The sequence below is a fragment of the Sminthopsis crassicaudata genome, chromosome 4, assembly GCF_048593235.1.
Source record: "Sminthopsis crassicaudata isolate SCR6 chromosome 4, ASM4859323v1, whole genome shotgun sequence".
Classification (NCBI taxonomy): Eukaryota; Metazoa; Chordata; class Mammalia; order Dasyuromorphia; family Dasyuridae; genus Sminthopsis; species Sminthopsis crassicaudata.
Genome location: NC_133620.1, coordinates 9,078,310 through 9,100,924, shown reverse-complemented (window position 1 = coordinate 9,100,924; position 22,615 = coordinate 9,078,310). Strand labels below are relative to the sequence as shown.

Here is a 22,615-nt window from a genome sequence, read left to right as displayed (position 1 = left end):
ACACATTGAATTTCCTAAATTACCCCAGCAGCATCTTTGCAGAAAGGCTGGCCTATTTATTCTTGGATATTGGGCAAGGTCCTTCCAGTACCCAACTCAAAAGCCTGCTTTGGAAACCAAAGGAAAAAGCAGAAAAATGTGTGTTTGTAGCTAAACCAGACACCCTGACAATGAATCAATCAGATCAGGTGTTTTACAATCAGCCTGAACAACATCCCTCAGCTCCTTTAACACCCCAGGAAGTGACCAATTCCATTTCCCCTTCCACATCCTGCCAGTGCACCCCCCCAACCCCGCCCTGCTCCAGACACAAAGTTAATGTAAAATACTGTCATCTTCCAGTTCTGTTTCTGCCTCAACATCGTGTGGCACAAGTGCTGAAAGTCACGATAGAAAGCCAGGTGCTGACCATCTGTCCAGAGCTAATGTCCTAATTTTTGCCCCTCATTTATGAGCTGATCAAGGCCAACCAACACCTCCCACTTTGCTATGGTTTGAGTCAGTGTATCTAATCACACTTAGGATTTAGTTTTAAGGCTCAATAGGCTAATCTATTATCTTTGGCTTCTCTTCTCCCCCAAACTCCTATCCAATGTTTTTCTCATCTATTTTTTTCCTTTAATTCCTCTAAACAATTTCACATTTGAGGCGAGTTCAGGTCTTTCTAAGTCCAAATTAAATATTACCCAATAGCAATTAAGGGCACAAAAGTCAACACATTTTTCCTAAATGGGTACAGATATCCTCTGAAGCTGTCTTTATTCTGCTTGGATGTGATTAGGAAGCAAATGTTCAAAGGATTGATATGCCTCCAATGGGGGTTTCAAATAGATTAGTTTTCCAATATTCTCACCTACAAAAGGGAATTTCATATATAGTGATCTCAAGCAAGATTTACAGTACTACAAATATTGTAACATTTAAGGGCTATTTCCCCAGTTTGAACATAATCTACTCCACAACTTTTCTAGCCAAACATGGTTAATTACCTTTTTAAATTTTCCCGTTTCTTTTACGAGAAATGTTGGAAAGAGCAGCAGAGCAAGCCAATAAGCAACGTCACCAATATTCGTTATAATTGGGAAGTTCCACAAGTCATTTTGCTTCCCTTTGTTTCAGACACTGTTCCCTAGCAATCTGCCTAGATTCATGAATGAGTCACTTGAAGTTGGTACTATCTAACTACTTTTGAGCATACCTTGCAAATGATCTAAGTTATTAGTTATAAATTTACTTTAGCACTATTTGCATCTGAATTTAAATGACTTACATAAAAGGAATTCACTAGGTTTGGCTTCAATTGGTACAAAAACATTGAATACTAACATGCTGCTCCATATTTGCATCTTCACCTAAGAATTATTCAGACTATTTTAGGTAATAATATTACCTATTTGACTATAAACACATTATACCAAGGAGCGTACTTATTTTTCCAAATACTCTCAACCAGTGAAAACTGAAAAGTTGTTACTGAGTGAGCAAATAGCTAAAATTCATCTTATTAAGAGCTGGTCGGCTCAAGGTTAAACACAATCTTTTTGTGAGTTCGAAATTGTTTCAAGTTAGCAGCATGGCAGGCTTAAAAAATATATGCCATTGCCCTGCTTGCCCTGTTTCACACAATGCCAACGTTTATCCTTAAAGGAGAGAAAATGCAAGTCAGTTCTGATATTTAATTTTCAAAGCACTAGCTAATAATGCTTTTGGCAGCCCGAGAATATAATTTCCCATATATACATACACACATACAATTATCTCCACTAGACACATTCAGAACATTAAGGGCTCTTCTCCCCTCAAAGCCTAAAATGGCCCACAAAATCCTTTTCACCCCTCAAAGAAATTATTTAAAGCCTTCTATTTTGACCTTGAAGATGCTGAATAAAATAAAAATAAAAAAAATAAAATCTACACATCCAATCTACTGAAGTTGCTCACAAGATCCCACCACAGAGCTACTAAAGCTCTCCAGGTGCGCAAAAACATTAAGTCAGTCTCCACTAGCACAGCACATCTGTTGTTTATAGGAGATACCTTTATCACAGAACGTGTCCTTCCTTTAAAAAAGGGCAGGGGGGAGGGAGGGAAAGCATTCAAGTGAATAAGTAGCTTATATCATTTATCTTAATGTTTCCCTTAAAAAAAAAAAATCAAGATTAACTTTCATGCTCAAACACATCAAATGATGCCTTGTGTTTCAATTCTTACAAGTGACTTACAAATAACTAACAATCCAATTACCTGAACAATTCTGCTCACTTCAGGTCTAAATCCTCCTGCTGAGACGTAGTAGCTCATAGATGAAGCTTTCTGAAGCAGGTCATTTAGTTAGCCAAACTGCCTAATGTTTCCCCACCCCCCACCCCCCACCCCCATGTTCAACACAAGGCATGACAACCCCACAAAACCAAGGCCTTGGGAAAAACACAGCGGTGAAAAACCAGTTAACACATGACTAAATGGGCTCCTATTTCAAATTGTTTTCATGACTTTTTAAAGAGAGCATGAAAATAAACCTTTATTTTCAGTTTTCACCCACCAAAGAGATATGTTCACAGTTTTAGCGCGACACAAAATGAACCAAGAGGCAAATTTACATCTATCAGAGAAACAGATCGACCAACTTTAAAGTACACGCTGGCTTGAAAATCGTTATATATGTGACATATTAACCCAAATATTGCTCTGTGGTCTGGTTTGTCAACAGGGAGGTTATTTCTGGGACAGAACCATGGATTCAAGCCTTTATTTGCTTGTAGTACGAGAAGTCTGAAGGGCTAAGGTAACAATGAAAACAGTAACCAATAAAGTTGGAACGAGAGAAAGTGCTATCCGAACACTAGCAGTTTTAGACATATGTGCTTTGGAAACAGTCACCAAGTGGCTGGCCAGTAGACCATGTTCTGAAGAAGCGACCACCTCGATTAGCCTAGGCTATGTTTGTGCGATCCCCAGAGGATTTCTATTTACATCTCTTAACAGCAGGTACTCAAAGGAGATTGTTCTATGTTAGCACCAATGCAGAAAGAACATGCTTAGTGTCAAGATTGACTAACACCAGCACAGAAAGATCACGCAAGTGAAAATCTAGTTCCTTTACTGTACTGTATTCTCCTTTCTAGAGATTAAACGAAGTAAATGCATTAAAGAATCAATACACGTGTGTTAATACTCTTGTACAAGTCACTTTTCTGTAGAAAAGGTTGTTAAGCAAGCCAGAGTTTGTTTTTTTATATTCAGTTTTCTAATACTCGGCTGTCCTGTACATTATTTTTTTTAAATCGGGCATTATTTGTTTTCCTAACTACCTCGTTTAAAAAAAATACAAATGAACTGTTTAAAGTATTTAACATTAAATGAAAATCCTGTTTCCTAATAGCCTAACAAATGTGGTAAACCAAAAGAAAAAAAAAAAAACCCAAAAAAGAAACTAAAAAAAAACAAAAAACAACCAACAAACTATTAGTTGCTAACTCCAAATTCAGTCTTTACAAAGTGGTGATGCTCCTTTTCACAGGGATAAATTATTAACCTAATTTTCCAGAAGGGAGAAGTTCTCAGGGGGAGAGGGGAGAAAATAAACACATTCATCTGTCAGCAACTGGACACCAGAAATGTTAGCAATATAGCAAATTCATTAAACAGTAAGAGGTTTTTTGGTATGTATTTCAGGCAGCATGCTGTAGTTCTCACCATTTCAAAACAGTCTGCTTTTCTTTCAGGAAATTAAAATATTCCCCCTCTTCCCCAAGTTAGCAAGCGCCTTTGGTTTCTTCAGAACACGGCTTCCAAATAATGGAAAGTACGTTTTTTCCCATCAAACCTGGACATATATAAATCATACCGAATGGCCACTTAATCTGCAGTAGTTCAAATATGCTGCATTAACCAATCAAGCCCATCTCCCGCCCCTCCCTATAGAATATCCCTCCCCCTCCCCACACATACCTATCTTACATGAAGGGGTTATTTGTCTCACCAACAGTAAGTAGTTTAAACAACTTACCAAAGAATCTTAGTTCTTTTTTTTTTAAATTGAGAGGATGTTCACATCCAAGTGTAGATAGCTGGCAGGGTGAATAGGGCCTAACTTTTGCCTAATGAACCATGCATGACTGCTGGATCAAAGGTTAGGTGACTCGACCAATGTGCTTGGAATCTCTTCAAGTACTGATATTGTCTGTATAGCAACATTTAGCATACATGACAGCTACCACGACAGTCCTTCCGAGACTGAAATCATTAAAACTAAGTTAAAATACTCCAGGAAGTTAGTATTCCACACAGCGTCAAGTTTGCCAAATTAAGTGTACATGTCCCATTTGACCACGTGTGACAAACTGCAAAGCAGGTACTAAAGAAAACAAATGATGTCCAATATTTAAAACCAGTTTGTAGTTGAGGGAAAACATCTAAAATCCTTAATTAAAAAACACAAATGAAATGAAAGCTTTAACTGGTACACACTGTTCACACCTATATTTCAAGTTTGGAAACGCATATTTTCAAGCAGCAATACAAAAAAGTATCCATGAAGAATGCATAATCTCTGAAAATTATGAAAACATCCCTGCTACCATTACATTTCTAAATACAAAACTGACTACCATATTGTTGCTTCTGTGTAGCGAGAGAAGTTCATTTTCAAAACAGATAAAATTCAGTCTTTAGGTGTGAATGGTATGAATGACAGTCTTTTTTTAAAATTTCTTAGTCGTTTAGGATCGTTAAGCATGCAAGCCTCGTGGAGGAGGGTCCACAAAGGAACCAGGGTTGGCTTAGGACGTCCAGTTTAGGCCAGAGCTGGGAAAGCCTCTGGGTCATCTACGTCAGGAGCAGAAGCGCTGGACTGAAAGAGAAACGGAGGCAAGTTAGCCGAGCCTTCTCCCCGCCGCGACCCTAGCTAGGTAGGGCCCAGACCCGCACCTGCCCTGTCCCCAGGGGACCCGGCCAGCTGATGTAAGAGCGCACCGCAGGCTCACGCCCTGGTTCATTCCCAATTTCTCGGAGCCACACAAGTGCTGCTCTTAAAGTGCAGCACTCACATTGCTAATGCAGACCCCCAGTGAGAGGTTTCTCCATTTGGGGGTGCTATAGCATGAAGAATCAGGGTACCCCTGCCAACGGGGGTTTGTACTTCACAGCAAAAATCTCTTTCTAGGAAAAGGACAACTCCCAAGCCTCTCTAACCAAAGCATCGAGGAGGGAGGGGGTGTGTGCTTGTATGTATCCAATCACAATTGAGGCCGGCTCCGGCCCCAGCCTTCCCTCAGCTGCCCGGTGGGGCCCCATCACTTCTCTCGGGCCTGGGCAGTTCTCTATGGCTTCAGGCAGTCATGGGTCAGAAAGCTCCCCTTCACCCACAGAGGACCCAGCCCGGCCTCCAGCGGCCCCTTGGCTCAGTACCTTGTCAGTTCTGCTTCCGCGGTTGGGTCGTCCGCCACGTCCACGCCCACCTCGCCCGCCTCTGCCGCCACGTCCCGGGCGACCAAGATCTCCAAAATTGATCTCCAGCTGGGATGTGATATCATTGGCAGGCTTGCGGAAGTGATGATCCATCACAGATTCTTCGGTGTGAGCCTGGAATCGAGGGAAAGCCAAGGAGCGCTTAATGGACCCTAGTTCAAGTCAGATTTGTGTGCAGTGAGAACACAACCGCCCCTCCCCAAGCAAGCCCGACCTGAAGTGCGGCGCACAGTAGGAGGGCCCTACGGACACCTTCCACACCAGTGCCTCAGTGCCACGCACCCACTTTTCCCAAATAGGTTAAAAGTTTTAAAACAAAAAAAAAAGTTCATGATTCAAAAGGAGTTTCAACATACCTGTGATTTTTTTAAATTTAGCTGTTACTCAAATAAGAACATTAATAGAGAAAAGAGAGAGCTCAGGACCGAATTTAATGAAGAAATCACCTGTCTCATATACACCCCCCATGCCCTCTTCTGTAGGACTTTACTATGTTTAGACATCTAAAAACTATCACTAAATGAAGACGAGTCTTCCTGATGTTCCCTTAACTTTTAGCTCTATCACGCTTGCTTCATACGTTGACTTCTTTGTAGTTTATTAAAGCAGAATTTCCTAAAATATCCCCCCCACGCACAGACATGCTGCCATCAACTGGGGCCGGGGTGGCCGTGAAGATGGCCCTGGGGCCCAAGGTCCATTCCTGCCAAGTCAGACGCCAGCGGAAGCCCACTTAAGCCTAGCAGGGATGACTTTCAGAAACGTTCTCGTGAGTCCTTTGGCAAAGCCAGGAATGGCTTCCCAATCTCCTACCAGACAGACCCCAACTTCCATTAGGTTTGTCTCAAGTCATGAAAATGTCTGATCCCAAATCTCTCTGGAACCAAGTCCACAGCACATTAGCAACAAAACCGAGCCCTTTCCATTTTCTTCCGTTAACCACACAGCAAAAGGCTGAAAGTCTGAAAACTTTCTCTCTGATCCAACAGGGAGGAAAAATCAAGGTGGTCCTTAAGTTTTGGAAAATCTACTTCCCAAACCTAACCTCTGTATCCCCGTTTTAAAGGCATCTCTGAATGTGAGCGGCGACACCCACTGAGGCTCGAGGACTCTGGAAAACACGACTTCCAGTGATACCCAATGACTGCTGGGCTCCCTAAGAACTCTGAGGAGTCCCTGAAAGGCTGGCTGCTGGGCCCAGGCCCCCCGGGCTCTCCCCTCCCTCTCCTCGGCCTCCAGGGCAGGCACTCCAGCCAGAAGGACGAGACTCCACCGGAGCCAGGAGGCCCACGTGCCCATCTTAGTTGTCACCAACTCCAATGGGACCCTTGGCAATTCGGGTCATTTAACCAAGTGGAGCCACAGCCCCCACCATCACCAAAGGCCTGGAAACGCTAAGCCAGCAGCCACGAGTTCTTCTATGGCTTCCTCAAAGCAAGTCCAACTGGCCTGGCCAGCCACGTGCTCCGGACCAGCGTCCGAACCCGAGTACCACACAGTGGGGGAGACCTGACGCCTGGCTGGGAGAACTCTACCCAAGGGGGAAACGCAACACGAGCCTCATGCCACAGCCTCGCTGCATAAGGGACCAACTTAAAACTAGGAAAGAAAAAAATGAAAAGATCAGCACCTCCTTTGACTCCACAGGGCTCCCCTGCACCTCTGTCATCCCCTTCGTCTGAGGTAAGTCATTGGTCCACACCCAAGAAAAGGGGAGAAAGGAATAAATGAGGTTATATACGGAATGTTTTAAAAAAGGAACAAGAAATGGCTAAAGTGAAGCGGCCAAGACAAAAACACAAAGGCAGGGCTACCGGGGGCTCGGGAGCAACCAGGGCGCTTTGCTTCGAGGGCTCTCCCCAACTTTCTCGCTGCTGACGTTTACAAAACGCCCCAACTTGAGGCTCCGATGCACCATGATGGCACGGCCGGAGGCAGCAGCCGGGCTTCAAACCGCAGTTTCTCTCCTCCCCCAGCCCTGCTAAGCCCGGGAAGCTGGACTCTTGTGCTGGGAGCCAAGACCCGTGGGAGGCCGCCTCCATCTGCCCCTTTCCCTGAGGTGCCAGGACCAGGGAGAGCCCAGAGTGCAGGGACCCTACAATGGTCCTAATGTCTTGGGGGAGATCTGTGTTCTCTCATCTGAGGCTGACACGGAGGAGGGGGAAGGTGGTCATCATGGAAGTCCTATCCTTCCTCTGGCCGCGTGGACACGGCCTTCCTGGGGCGCATGCACCCCCAAATCGGGTCTGGCAAAATCCAGTCTTGATGAACCGAGCACGACTTCACACTACCTCGTACCTAGCCTTCAAGGGGCATGCTTCGAGCACACGTGGGAGCTTCGGCTCACGAAGCTTTTCAGGATCACAGCTCTTAAGTGCCAAGGGGTCAAGTGCAGGGGCAGAGACGGGCGATCCATTGAGATCTACTTATCTCTATCCTCTATGAAGACTATCCCCAATTAAAACAGTAACAAGATAGGGGGGATCTCCAGCAGCTCACTTCATTCTATCCCGATTTAAATCGTCTTCTGTGAATAAAGGGTGACGATAAACACCGGATGTATGAAGGGGGCTGTGGGGGTGTCCTCTCCCCATGTGGTCTGAGGAGTTTGTGCCAGGAGAGCTGGGCAGGGATCTAGGAGATGGGACAGAGCTGAGGGCAGAGACTGACTCCTGCAACGGTGAAAGATCAGCCAGTGAAAAGGGACCAAGCTTAAAATCTGGCTCAGGACATCACCAGATACTTACAATTGTCTTAAAATAGTATCTTTTACCTCCCTACTCTCCCATTCCCCCCAAATCAGCACGGCGGGTGGCAGGGGGCGGGCAGAGAAGGCCGAGCCCGAGCACCCCCTTGCCCACCCCATCAGCCTCCTTCGCACCTCCCTGAGACCTGGGTGCTGAGCCCTTTACCCAACTCTTGCTCCCAAACTCTTCCAAATTCACCCTGTTTAGTCTCTTCAGTGCCCCCAACGCAGGATGGCAATAGCGCTTCCGCCATCTCTGGCCCTGCCTCCCTGGGTGCGCCCGCAGGTCACCCAACCACCAGGACCCTGCGCTGTCTCCCACAACCTGCCGCAGGGGCCCCCCATGACCAGAAGGGAGTTAAGGACACGCCCCCAAGACCAGCCAGGCAGTCCCAAGGTCAAAAAGCTAAGACACCTCCTCAGCAGCAGAGGGCGAGCACAGAGCAGACAGTTCACCACGACTAACGAGCACAGCGGGCGCTTCTCTCCGGCACAAAGCACAAGGGCAGGAGGCCCTCCCTGCTTAGGCCGGGGTCACTTGGGCACCCCATGGACCAGATGGGGCTATTGGGCCTACGAGGAGGCCCAAGAGACCCATGACCCTGGGGGATGGGCCGGCCGCGGCCTGCCCTGGTGCTTCCCAAGTGCCCCGGCTTTCAGCCCCTCTGGACCATGTGTCCAAAGCGGAAGTGAGCAGGGCTCCCCACTGACCCAGCGGGGATCCTCAAAGTGGGGGTCCCCAGACACGGGGGCTCCCCCCACGCACAGCAAGGGTCCCTGAAGCAGGGCTCCCCACATGCACAGCAGGGGTCCTCGAAGTGGGGGCCCGCAGACACAGGGGGGCTCCCCCCAACACACACAGAGGGGGGTCCCAGAAGCGGGGCTCCCCCAGCTCGACACCACTCCCAGCAGAGGCTCGTGCAAGCAGAAGCGGCGGCCCCCGGCGCCGGCGGGACTCACCTCCTCGCTCTTGGACTTGTGAAGCACAAAGCCCTTCTTCCACTGCCCGTCGGCGCCCTCATTGGGTTTGCGGATATTAAATTCTACTTTTGCCCGGTCCTTGTTCTGAATCGCCTTCCACTCGTCCAAGGTCATCTCCTTCGGACCCTCCTCCTTCACCTCTTCAACTTCGTTTTCTCTGTGAAAAGAACGTTCCGTGAGACCGAGACACAATTCGGCCCCATCTGTATGCACCTCACACAGGAAAGGCCTAGTCGGCAGAGCCAAGGCCGCGCGGCCAGACTCCTGGGAGCCCGAACGGTAGAAAGATCTGAGAAACAAGTCATTTTGCACCTCACAGGGACTTAGTGACAGAGGGGTGAGGGGCAGCCGAGAAGGGCCCCGGCGAGGCCGGGTGCTGGGGGACAGCAGGGGGAGTGATGGGGGGCACCAAGGCCCATCCTGGCTTCAGGACCATCAGCTCAGCTGTTGGACAGAGGGGTAGGAGACTTCTCCCAGGGGTCAGTGGGGCACAGAGGGGGCCAGGCTGGAGGAGCTGGGTGCCCCGAAGGGCGGTGCTGCCCCGGGCAGGCTAAAATGGGACCTGGGGGGAGGGGATGATGAACATGTCAGTCTGGGAGGAGAGGGGAGGGAAGACAAGTCAAGGGAGCAGGTGTTGAGTGTCTGGGGCTGAATGAGGGGGCCGAGTGCCCCGGCCCCTCCCCCTCCCATGCAGGAGGGTCTAAGCGCCCCGGCCCCCAGCATTCCCAAAGACACCCGCTCTGAGGAGGCCCTGGAGGCCGGGCCGGGGGAACCTTCCTAAACCTCTCCCTTTCCCAAACATTTCGGGCTGACCTTTGACACCTGCTCCTTAGCCTTAGGTTTTTTGGACAGAAAATTCCAAGAAGAAAACGACAAAATGCATCTTCCCACTGACCCGTCAGCCCCTGCTGCGTTCTACTCCGTTCGTCCCCACGCCTACTCTCAGCTTTTACCATTATAAGAAACAAGGAAGGTCCCTGCCCGAGCAGCCGGGGCGCTGCATGCAAAGCCAGCCTCAGACACGCGCTAGCCGGTGACTCAGGACCTGACGCTGCCCCCTGCCTGCCTCGGTTTCCTCATCAGTAAAACGAGATGGAGAAGACCCCAAACAGGGTCGTCAGGTCTGAGCGCGAACATGGCCCAGGCGCTGGGGGGAGGGGCTGCGCACCCAAACCGATTCCCATTTCACAGAGGGGAACACTGAGGCAGGCGCAAGGTCTCAGCCTTGCCAGGTGCCGGGCAATCCAAGGCTGGAGCAGGGACCCAGACACGGGCTTGGCAGCCTCGCTCTTGCCCCACTTTCCCCAGGCACCACGAGGGAAATCCCTTCTCTGTCAGTTTCCCTCTCTAGGAGCCCCCCGCCCTTCACTGTCATTTCCATGTCCCCCCAACAACCCCGGGCACAGCAGCCAAGTGGCTGCCACTAACGGGGGGGGGGGGGGGGGGGGTCCTGACCACGTGCAGCCCCACAGGCCTCCCTGCAGTCCCCCACCCATGGGGCCTGGTCTCTGTACCCTTAGTACTGAGCATACAGCAGGCGCCAGATAAATGCTTCTGGGCAGGTTAAGCGATGTGTGCAGCAGGGAGGGGTTGGCTGACATGACAAGGAGGGGGAAGGGCGGGGGTGACAGGGAGGGGAGGCCCTTCGAACTCTGTAGACCCAGCAGGGCAGGGGTGAGCCCAACTTCCACAGGAAAGGCCCATCCTCCTGCTTCAGCCATGGCAAAAATGGTGGGAGCGACCCTGGGGGGCAGCAGGCAGAGGAGCGGGGAAACCGAGGCACAGAGCTCAGGACCCACCTGGTCATCCCCCAAACCTGGCCTGGGCAAGGCCAGAGGGAGGGAGAGCCCCGCTCGGTGACCCCCAGGAAAGACCACCGCACTGACAGTGGCCCTCCACACAAGACCCCCCCCCCGGAGCGCCTGAGAGGCAGGAAGGAGACGGCTCAGTGCCCGTGGGAAAGATGCTCCAGCGCACTGGTGGCAGGGGCCCCGGGGAGGTGGGGGTGCCATCGCTGGGCTGGCCAGAGGGTGTCCTGCGTCTGTCAGCCGGACAGCCCCAGTGGGGAGGGGGACCCGGCCCGGGCCTGCGGCCAGCGCTCCCCGCCTCCCTGGCGGGGACCTTCCTGCTTCGGGGGCTTTACTTTTGCTCCAGCCAATGCTCGCTTAGGACAGGATTTCTAAGGGCCCCCGTCCCCGGCCGCGGACCCGCCCGCCTTCGGCCCAGACGCACGTCTTACCCCCCAACTCCTCTGAAGGGCGCGCCCCGGGCGCCCGGAGAGCCCCCCGCCACCTCGCTGCCCTCCCCCGACAAGGCCGGCCCCCCTGGCTGCACTCCTCCTCCTCACCCCCGCGCTTTCTAACAGCCCTTCTGCCCCGGGCGCCCGGGCGCGGGACTCACTTATTTTCTGTATCAGCCACTGGATGCTCTTCTCCTTCGGGTGTCTCCTCGGTCACAGTGGTTTGCTCCAAGTCACTGCAATTGTGAGACACGAGAGTGTGCTGGGGGCCCCTCTCAGGAGAGGGAGGGGCAGGGCCCATCAGGACCCCCCACCCCCAGCAGGGCGGCGGTCCTTGGCAGCGGGCAGCACCGGGAGACGGTCCGGCTGCTGCGGGAGAGTGAGGGGCCGCTCGCTGACCGCGCCGACTTTCCAGGGCAGCGCCAGCATGCGGGTCCCTGGGCCCCCCCCCCTCGGACCCCGTCCCGCAGCAGACCCCGCCGCCACTCACGTGAGCTCGTCCTTGACGGTGCCCCAGTTGTGCGAGCCGCTGCCTCCGCGCTTGTCCTCGTGCTTCAGGCCACTGAAATGCGAATGTGAGAAAGAACTAACAAAACTGAGTTAACTTCGTCGTGACTGAGGACAGACGCTAGTTAAGTTCTGCTAACCGAGGGCGAAGCGCCGCCGGAGAAACGAAGTCAAGACTTACGATCTATCGCTCCCACTGTGCCTATCAAACTCTCTCTTTCCGCGAGAGTCAAAACCATCTCCTCTGCCCATGCCCCGGCCTCGGCCGCCGCGTCCTCTTCCCCCGGGGCCGCCGCGACCCCGGATCGGCCGCTCGATGATGGGTCTGTGGCCAAGAGGGAGCTGTCAGTCTCCGGACCGGACCCTTCCCCGCCGCCCGGCCCCTCCCTCCCCAGGGGGACCGGCACGTGCGCCCCCCACGCCGTCCGGGGGAGCCCAGCTTACTTATCCACGGAGAACTCTCCTCCTTCCCCCTTCTCCTCGGCGGACTTCTCGAAGCGCCGCTCCCGCGGGGGCCGCCTCTCGGGTCTCCTGTCAATGGGCTTCCCCTCGCCCTGGAGCTGCTGCTCGGGCCTCCTCCCGACCCGGCGGATCCCTGCGGTGACAGGGCGCGTGGGCACGGGGGTCCGGCGGCCCCGCCCGCGCTCCCCACGGGACGAAGCGCCCCGACCTCCCGCCGAGAGAGCCTCCGGTGCGCCGGACGCCGGGCTCGGGGTCTCCCACCACGAGGGAGGCGCGGACGCCCCGGCCTCGAGGCCCCGCCCTCCCCGCCACGTGCGCCCTTCCCGCCACCCCCTCCCCGAGCCCCGCTTCCCCGGGAGCCCCCCTCCAGCCCCGGCACGTGTCGGCGGCGCTCCCCCACCCCCGCCGGTGCGGCACGTGGTTCCCCGCGGCCGCCGCCTCGGTTTCCCGCCCGAGCCCTCGCCCCCCCACCCGCGGCACGTGGCCCCCCCGCGGCTGCCTCGGTTTCCCCGAGCCCGCACCTTCCTTCTTGAGCGCGGCGGGCGGCAGCGGCGCCTCGTCCTTCTTGTCGGCGGCGCCGGCGGCGGCCGTGGCGGAGCCGGCGGCGGAGGCGGCCGCGCTGGGCGGCACGGGCGGCGGCGGCAGCGGGTTCTTGCGGTCCTTCTGCGACTCCTTGCGCAGCGGCTTCCCGGGCGCGCCCCCGCCGCCGCTACCGCCACCCGCGCCGGCCTGGGCTGCGGCCTGCGCCGCGCTCTTGGGCCCGGGCCCGCCGCCGCCCCCGCCGCCGCCGCCGCCGCCGCCTTCCTTCTTCTTGTTCTCCGCCGCCTTCAGCACCTCGAAGGGGTCCGATTCGTCGTCAAATAGCTGGTCGAACCGGTTGGTGACGACGCAGCCGAAACCTTCCTGCAGGTGGCCGGGCATGATGGGGCCCCGGCGGCGCGTTCCTCCACGGATTGCAGCGGGCCGCGCCGAGCCGACGGCGCCTGCTTCAGCTCGTCCCCACAAGATGGCCGGGCCGAGAGAGAGACCGCCTTCTCTTCCGGCGCCGCACTCACATCCGGGGGCCGCCGGCGCCGCGGGGCACGTCGGGAAGGGCAGGCGGACGGCGTCGCCGCGCCCGCGCTGGCGTAGCCGCGGACTACAACTCCCAGGGGGCAGCGCGCGCCGACGGGCGCGAAGCGGAGCGGGGAGGGGCGGGGGGAGGAGGGGCAAACGGGGCGGGGGCGGAGAGGGGGAGGCCCAGAGCACCTGCCGCCGCCGCGGCTGCCTCGGGAAAGCCGACCCCGGTCAGCGAGGGCGGCCACCCGCACCTGGCGAACGCGGTCAAGGTCACTGCTTCCCGGCTCCCTTCTCTTTGTAGCTTGGGAAACTGAGGCCCCGCGATCGCCGGGACTTATACAGGCGTCCCAGGCGGGCACCACGTGGTGCGCCTGGATGAAGTGGCGCCGGTACCCGGCCGCGCGCCGGGAAAGCACCCCCTGCTCTCAGAGAGCTTGCAATTGGCCCGGCGAGGGGGGCGGGCCCGGGGGAGAGCCCGCAGCGCTGCCGGAGGCACCAATTACCCTGTCCGTGCCGCCTCCGACAGCGCAGCGGCCGCCCGCGAGCCCCCGCGGCCCCGGCCCTGCGCCGAGCTGAGCCCCGAGCGGCCGCCTCCGATCGGTGCGGACCCCCAGGGCCCCTTCCAACAGCCCGAGGCTCCGGCGCACAGACGTTCTCGGGGATGGGGGGACAGAGAAAATGCTGCCCCGGGGGCGGGGGACAAGCCTGGGAGCCCCGCGGGCCCCATGGGGAGCAGTAACCGCTAACTTCCCAGGCCCGCTGCCCCCTGCAGCCCCCCCCAGCAAGGAAGGCTGTCCACTCTTTGGGCTGTTGGAGCCCCCTCGGACAAGGGGGGCCGACCCTAGAACGGGACAGCGGCCCCCTGCAGCCCCTCATGTGGGAGGCCTGTAAGGCAGGATTTGAACGCAGACCCTCTGCCTCCCCGCCCCCACTCCACTCACTGCCTCCAGGGCCTCTGGCCCGCGGGCTCGGCCATGGGAGACTTGAGCCCCAGGCACCGGTCCCGGCCTGCGCCCGCCCCGAACGGAGTCCCGAGCCTCGGGGACTGGCGGGGAAGGCTCCCGGAGGAGCTGGCCCTGGGGTCGGCCTTTAGCGAAGGCTGAGGCGGGGACCCCCAGGACCGGAGCGGCCCATTGACCCAGGGAAGGGGGTAGCCGCGAGCTAAGCCCCCAGAGGGCCCGCCCAGCTGTGTGTGTGTGTGTGGGGGGGCCGCTCTCCTTGTATTTGTCCACATATTGGTCTCCCCCATGGGAGAAGCAAAAACAAAGCACCCGAGGAGGAGAGATGGTCCCGGTCTTCGGGCTCGTGCCCGGCGCTGCCTTGTTTGGCAGAATAAACACCGCTTATGGATTGATGGTGCCAAGAAAAGAGGCTGAACTCTGCCCTCCTGGCAGCGGGAGCCAGGGAAGATTCTGGCAGAGAGAGAGGGGGGGGAGAGGGAAAGGAGGGAGGGAGGAGGAGAGACAGACAGACAGACAGACAGACAGACAGGTGTGAGGGGGGAGAGAGAGGGAAAGGAGGGAGACAGACAGACAGACAGAGGTGTGTGAGGGGGGAGAGAAAGAGAGGGAAAGGAGGGAGACAGACAGACAGAAGTGTGAGGGGAGAGAGAGAAGAAAAAGAGGGAGACAGACAGACAGACAGAGGTGTGTGAGGGGGGAGAGAAAGAGAGGGAAAGGAGGGAGACAGACAGACAGACAGAAGTGTGAGGGGAGAGAGAGAAGAAAAAGAGGGAGACAGACAGACAGACAGAGGTGTGTGAGGGGGGAGAGAGAGAGGGAAAGGAGGGAGACAGACAGACAGAGGTGTGTGAGGGGGGAGAGAGAGTGGGAAAGGAGGGAAGGAGGAGAGAGACAGAGAGGAGAGACAGACAGACAGAGGTGGGGGGGAGAGAGAGAAGAAAAAGAGGGAGACAGACAGACAGACAGACAGAGGTGACCAGACCAGGCAAGGCAAGAAGTAAGTCTGGCAGGAAAGCGCCTGGAGCTTCTCAGAGGGAGAGAGACCAGCTCCAACGCCTCCTGTTCCCTTGTTTGGTTTTGAGTCCTTGCCCCAGCCCAGTCTTCACTTTCCCCAGCAGCGACCGGCGCTTTCCTTCAGCAAGGCTGCCCCAACCTTTCTCTGGCTCTCCCCCATCCAGGGCTCCTCCACAGCTTCCTCTTTCGGTCCCAGCCGAAATCCTGCCTTTGATGGGAGCCTCGGGTCTGAGATCACCTTCGTTCCTCCCGTATGCCCAGAAGTGTTTTCTCATCGTCTCTCCCTTGAGAGTGTGGGCTCCGTGAGGTCGGGCGCTGTTTGGGGCTTTCTTCGTACCCTAATGTTCAGCGGGGTGCCTGGCGCACAGTAGGTGCCTGGCGCACAGTAGGTGCCTGACACGCTCCTTGACTAAGTGAAGGCTGAGAGAGGATCTCCAGCGTAGTCCCAGGATCCCGTAGGGTGGTTTTTTGTTTTATATAGCTGATAATTCCTGGGGGGCAGACACTTCGGGGAAGTACTTTTCTTCAGAAACACAATTGGCATTTTTGAAAAGGGAACTGATTATTTTGATAACGAGTTGCCTAGGTCACTCTTAGAGTGATTCTGGTTGTGGTTCTGCGGGTCCGCTGCACCCACAAGTTTAACCTCCAGATTCTATTTTGGAGGAAGCTGCTCTTGCCCTCGGAGCGGTGATTCCAGACTCAGAGCGGAGACGCAGAGTGGGCTGGGAACTGGAGCTAGGTAACTGGCGGATTCACATCATTCAGAATCGGCAGGACCTGAGTTTGAATTCTGCTCCGACTCTTCTCGCCCTTTACCTGGGACTCATGGGGCTGGGATACGGGGCAGGACGATGAAACAGCAGGGGCATTGTCCTAGCTTGTCCCGTAGGCGCGGGGCCTATGAGAAATTAGAACAGCCAACATCTGTAGAACATTGTGGGTTTGGGGGAGGTTTTTGCCCTGGTACTTAACATTTTTTTCTTATCTTGTCATTTATTGAAAATAAAACAAATGATGAAGGGGAATTGGCTTTGCCCCATACTGATTGCTGGCTCTCTGGCTCGAGCTCCAAGAGCCCATCTGCACGCTGGCAAACCTCCACTGCTGGGTGCCCCATCAGCTTCTGCAGCTTTATGCCATCCTCCCCCTCAGAGCCTCCTGTGTCCTCTATCCAGACCCCCGACCTATATTGGAGGCCCAGCCGGGCTCGGCGTCTCCAAGCTCTACGGGCTCTTCCTTCTCAAAGGGAGTCCAGCCGCGTCTCTGCTTATCGTGGCTCCCACCTGTCCCTGGGCCCCACGCTCCGTCCCACCCTGAGTCGGGCCTTATCTCCTCTGGTCTGAGCAACTCCAGAAGTCACCTCCTGACCTCCCTGCTTCCAGGCTCACACGTCTCCCCTCCGCCCTCCGCGGACTTGCCAAAATTGTCCACTCAGACATTCGGGGGCTCCGGGTTATACCTAGAGGGAACGACGGATTCCATTTTATTTTATTTTATAGAATCCATCACACACACTCTCTGTTCCCCTCAAACTCACAGGGTGAATCAGGACCGGGCTCAGGCCCTTCACCTTTACCTCCTCCAGGACTGGGATGTCCTGCTTTGTCATTCTTAACCCTTGGAACCCTTATCTTCCTCGAAGACAGCTCAGGTTTCCTCCGCCTCCTCCCGGTCCCGGGAAACGTGTTGGATGTGAGAGTAAAGGGTCTAATTCTGTCTGTCCCATTTTATTTTATTTTTTTAAATAGACATGGCTTTGGGCCACGTTTAACTTCCTTAGTTTCCTCATCCGAAAAATGGGAGGTGGGACTAGGTGTATTCTCAAATCTCCCCATGTCACAGATAAGGAAACAGGGCCAGAGAAATAATGTGATGTGCAGTCAGACAAGAAGGAGCATCCGAAGTGAGATGCTCAGCTCTCTCCTCTTTCTTCACTGACCCTCACTGCCGAGCCTCTCCAGTAAGGTGGAGGAGCCTCAGCCAGGTGCTCCCAGCATTTACTTACCTTTCAATGGCTCCGGGGCCACAACTGACTTCTGGAAGTGTTTCTCTGTCCTGTCTCTGTCTCTCTAACTCTCCATGTGTCTCTGTCTCTGTTTCTTTATCTCTCTCCCTGTGTGTCTCTATCTCTATCTCTCCTCTCTATCTCTCTGCCTCTGTCTCTCCTCTCTGTCTGTCTCTGTGTGTTTCTGTCTCTCCTGTCTCTTGCCTTTGATCTGTCTGTCTGTCTTTCTCTGTGTCTCTCTTCTATCTCTCTGTCTCTGTCTCTGTCTCTGTCTCTGTCTCTTCCTTCTCTGTGTGTCTGTCTCTGTCTGTTTCTCTCCCCTCTTCTTCGCTCCTCTCTTTTCTTCCTTCTTGCTAATAGCCCTTTTCCCGGGGCTGCTCACCATGGATTCTTCAATGACTGGCTGCCTAAGGTCACAGATCTTTCATGTCAGGATGAGTAATGAGAAATCCATTAGAAGAAACAAAGTCTTTTCCCATAGCATGATGGCATTACATAGTATATTTAAATAGCAATATGTTTTGTGGTTAAGCTATTGTTGAAATTAAACTATTGGGGGGCAGCTGGGGGGGGCAGTGGATGGAGCACCAGCTCTGACGTCAGGAGAACCTGAGCTAAAATCTGGTCTCAGACACTTCCTGGCTGTGTGACCCTGGGCAAGTCACTTAACCCCAGCCTCAGAAAAAAGAAAAACAAATTAAATTATTTTCATGTACTTCGGAACTCTAATGATCATGTGATCCCATGATGTGATTAGTAGTGGAGGTTACTGTAAGTCCAGTGGAGAGACTCCATGACCTGCAGTCAAGAAGACCCGAGTTCAAATCCTGCCTCAGATCCAGTCGTATGACTCCAGGAAAATACTAATTCCCGTTTGCCTCAGTTTCCTTATCTGTAAAACACGGATAACAGCATCTACCTCCCAGGGCTGTGAAGTACTTAGCATAATACCTAGCACATAGTAAGTTCTAAGTAAATGTTAACCGTTTTATTTTTATTATTCCTTCCAACAAGATCAATTGCAACCCATTCACATCTCCTCAGCCAATGTGACTCTCGTCCATGCTGTCCAATGAGTTGGCCATAGGGGACCTCCTAGTCTGCTGGGAGGTCAAGAAGGGTGAAGGTTGAGAAGAGGGCTCTCTGGCCGTAGAATGCTGATGACTGCTTAATCTTCTCTCTCACTACAGGTCCAGCTCGCTTTTTCCTTCCTGGTCCTCTCATGTGATCAGTCTTGCCCTGCCAAGACTCAGCCTTGGGTCACTTCCACCATCTACTGCCTTAACCCCTTCACGTACGTGCTGCTGAAATAAAGTGGGAAACTGGTTTCACTGAGTCCACGACAAATTCATGAGGCCGTTTACTGTGAACTTTCTCTCTTCTCCTCTTCCTCATCTCTCATCAGTCTGGTACCTTCTGCCTATTTCCTTCTTCACCCCGCTTCAGTCTCCCAATACGTGTTGACTTTTTTTCCTTGATAAGGCAAATCCTAGCTGCCCAACAATCCCATTCCACCTTATCTCCTCCAGCAGATAACCTTTTCTCTCATCTCTACTCTCTCTTATCTTTAAATAACTGGCTACAAACACGTCTCCCACATGCACCCCTAGCTTGACCCATTCCCCCATTGCTAGCTGGGGTTCCGTATTTTTTCTCCTTGAGAAGGCTGTCTACACTAGGTGCTTCCACTTCCATTCCCCCATTGCTAGCTGGGGTTCCGTATTTTTTCTCCTTGAGAAGGCTGTCTACACTAGGTGCTTCCACTTCCATTCACCCATTGCTAGCTGGGGTTCCGTATTTTTTCTCCTTGAGAAGGCTGTCTACACTAGGTGCTTCCACTTCCATTCACCCATTGCTAGCTGGGGTTCCGTATTTTTTCTCCTTGAGAAAGCTGTCTACACTAGGTGCTTCCACTTCCATTCACCCATTGCTAGCTGGGGTTCCGTATTTTTTCTCCTTGAGAAGGCTGTCTACACTAGGTGCTTCCACTTCCATTCACCCATTGCTAGCTGGGGTTCCGTATTTTTTCTCCTTGAGAAGGCTGTCTACACTAGGTGCTTCCACTTCCATTTACCCATTGCTAGCTGGGGTTCCGTATTTTTTCTCCTTGAGAAGGCTGTCTACACTAGGTGCTTCCACTTCCATTCCCCCATTGCTAGCTGGGGTTCCGTATTTTTTCTCCTTGAGAAGGCTGTCTACACTAGGTGCTTCCACTTCCATTCACCCATTGCTAGCTGGGGTTCCGTATTTTTTCTCCTTGAGAAGGCTGTCTACACTAGGTGCTTCCACTTCCATTCACCCATTGCTAGCTGGGGTTCCGTATTTTTTCTCCTTGAGAAGGCTGTCTACACCAGGTGCTTCCACTTCCATTCACCCATTGCTAGCTGGGGTTCCGTATTTTTTCTCCTTGAGAAGGCTGTCTACACCAGGTGTTTCCACTTCCATTTACCCATTGCTAGCTGGGGTTCCGTATTTTTTCTCCTTGAGAAGGCTGTCTACACGAGGTGTTTCCACTTCCATTCACCCATTGCTAGCTGGGGTTCCGTATTTTTTCTCCTTGAGAAGGCTGTCTACACCAGGTGTTTCCACTTCCATTTACCCATTGCTAGCTGGGGTTCCGTATTTTTTCTCCTTGAGAAGGCTGTCTACACTAGGTGTTTCCACTTCCATTTACCCATTGCTAGCTGGGGTTCCGTATTTTTTCTCCTTGAGAAGGCTGTCTACACGAGGTGTTTCCACTTCCATTCACCCATTGCTAGCTGGGGTTCCGTATTTTTTCTCCTTGAGAAGGCTGTCTACACCAGGTGTTTCCACTTCCATTTACCCATTGCTAGCTGGGGTTCCGTATTTTTTCTCCTTGAGAAGGCTGTCTACACTAGGTGCTTCCACTTCCATTCACCCATTGCTAGCTGGGGTTCCGTATTTTTTCCCTTGAGAAGGCTGTCTACACTAGGTGCTTCCACTTCACCTCTCCACTCTATTCTTATTTCTGACTTCAACATTCAAACAAAACTGCTCTCTCTAAAGTTCCTTTTTTTTTTCTCTGAGATAATTGGGGTTAAGAGACTTGCCCAGGGTCCCCAGCTAGGAGTGTTAAGTGTCTGAGACCAGTTTTGAACCTAGGGCCTCCTGGCTTCAGGGCTAGTGCTCTGTCCTCTGCACCACCTAATGATCTCTTAACGGTCAGATTGAATGGCCTTTTCTCAATCTTCACCCTTCTTGACCTCTCAGCAGTCTTTCTCCACACTCTTCTCCTTTTCTCTCTAGGTTTTGAGAACACTAACCTCTCCTGGTTCTCCTCCTATCTAGCCTAACACTCCTTCTCCATCTCCTTTGCTGGATACTCATCTAGGTCATGCCCCCTAGCAAAAGCTGTCCTAAACCCCCTTTATGCTGCTTCACTTGGTGACCTCATCAGCCTCAAGGACTTCATTATTATCTCTCTGCTGAAGATGCTGAAATCCACTTGTCCTGCCCCAACCTCTTTGCTCACCTCCAGTCTCACATCCCCAACGGCCTGTTGGACATCTCAAAGTGGATGGCTTGTGGACAACTCAACATGTCTAAAGCTCAATTCATCAGCTCTTCCTAACTCCCCTATGATTGCCCAGGGCACCCACTGCTATCCTGCACTCTCAAACGAGGTGTCATCCTTGACTCCTTACTCTCTCTCACACCCATATGCAAAGGCTTATGGATTTTACCTGTGTATCATTTCTCACCTGTGCTCCCTTCTCCCTTGTGGCCCGGTCACAGCCCTGAGACAGGTCCTTAGCACCTCTACAACTTCCTGGCTAGTCTCCCGGCCACAAATCTCTTCACCCTCCAGTCCATCCTCATTTGGCTATCACAAAGATCTTCCTAAAGCTCATTTCTGATCTTGTCATTCCCTACTCAATAAACTACAATGGCTTCTTAGCACCCTCAGGATCTAATAGATAAAGCTGTTTGGTGTTTGAAGCCCTTTGTGATCTGCCCACTCCCCCTATGCCTTTCTTCTACTCCTCGTCCCCATGGCACACATGCCCTCCTCCTCATTTAATCCAATGAAACTGGATGCTGCTTCTCTCTCTTCACCCCATGCATTTTCTCTGGCTATCCTCCCCACGGATGGAATGCTTTCTGGCCTCGTGGCATCCAGGCCTTCCCAGTCTAGTGATTTCCCTCTTTATTATGTCTTGTTTGTACAAAGCCATGTGCACATTGTCTTCTGTATTAAACTGCTTAAAGATAGAAAGTGTCTTTTGCTTCTTTTTGTTTCTCCAGTGATTAGCCCAGTAAGAAGCACTTAACATTCATTGACTGACCACCTGCCTAAATTCCAGTATTCCCAGATCCTTATGATGGGGGGTCAGGAAGGGGGCGAAGGTTCCACTCTCTGCCCCTAGAAAGGAAAGGGAATCTTTCACTCTCAGTCACCAATGCAAAAAACACTGGCTCCAACAGACAGTTCTGGCTCCACAGCTAAAAGCACACTTCTCTCAACCCCATGGTAGGCTGGGGCAGAACTCGCATCCTCGCTCCTGTTCTCCGACCCTCAGTTTTTTTTCCTAGGAATGATGCCATCTTAGGTTATGGAGGCCTGCATACAACCTCGTGACATCTCTTTTTTAAAATGCTTTGCAAAATAATTGTATAAACATGTATGCCTATATTGTATTTAATATATATTTTTAAATGTTTAACATATATCGGATTATTTGCCCTCTAGGAGAGGAGTGGGGGGGAAGGAGGGGAAAATTTGGAACACAAGGTATTGCAAGGATCAATGCTGGAAATTTGTCCAAGTATATGTTTTGAAAATAAAACGCTTTCATTAAAAAAAAAATAAAAATAAAAAAGGCATTTTGACAAAGAGAAAAAAATAAAAATAAAAATGCTTCATACTCTTGAAAGCGAACATGTCAGGGTCAGCTATGAGCATGGAGGTGTGGGACTTTACTTGTCATCCCCTTTGCAGATTGACTGATAAATATCCGTCTCTACCTGGGGTTCTTCCATTTCCATTTGATTGCAGCGTTATCTCCAAGGAATGTTTTACTGCTATCTCAAATTCAAAAGGTGCAAAACTGAGCTCATCCATCCTCCGGGCCTTTGGACCCACCCCACCCCACCCCAAGGCAGTTTCTCTATTTCTGTCCAAGTCAGCACCATCCTCCCGGTCTCCT

The 22,615-nt window shown here is 52.7% G+C and overlaps 1 protein-coding gene across 4 annotated transcripts; it reads right to left on the bottom strand.

The window, feature by feature from the left end:
* Positions 1-2,468: 2,468 nt before the first annotated feature.
* On the bottom strand, positions 2,469-13,436 carry SERBP1 (SERPINE1 mRNA binding protein 1). 4 transcript variants are annotated; one of them, XM_074265676.1, is made up of 9 exons: positions 12,926-13,436; positions 12,387-12,537; positions 12,124-12,267; positions 11,926-12,021; positions 11,597-11,671; positions 9,176-9,353; positions 7,100-7,147; positions 5,410-5,583; positions 2,469-4,852 (listed from the first exon to the last, which is right to left on the bottom strand). In XM_074265676.1, the coding sequence occupies exons 1-9, from the start codon at positions 13,323-13,325 to the stop codon at positions 4,796-4,798; spliced, it is 1,323 nt and encodes a 440-aa protein (XP_074121777.1). In that variant the 5' UTR covers positions 13,326-13,436; the 3' UTR covers positions 2,469-4,795. The 4 variants fall into 4 exon arrangements, with proteins under 4 accessions (XP_074121777.1, XP_074121778.1, XP_074121779.1 ...); XM_074265677.1 differs by having other exon boundaries at positions 11,926-11,997; XM_074265678.1 differs by lacking the exon at positions 7,100-7,147.
* Between the last annotated feature and the right edge of the window lie 9,179 nt (positions 13,437-22,615).

Excerpts from the sequence above, each read along its gene's own strand:
- SERBP1 (XM_074265676.1), bottom strand. The coding sequence starts at position 13,325 with ATGCCCGGCCACCTGCAGGAAGGTTTCGGCTGCGTCGTCACCAACCGG. Across the intron at positions 12,022-12,123 it reads CACAGTGGGAGCGATAGATC|TTCTTTCTCACATTCGCATT; the intron begins GTAAGTCTTGAC and ends CAGTTTTGTTAG. Across the intron at positions 7,148-9,175 it reads ACAAGTCCAAGAGCGAGGAG|ACGAAGGGGATGACAGAGGT; the intron begins GTGAGTCCCGCC and ends GACTTACCTCAG.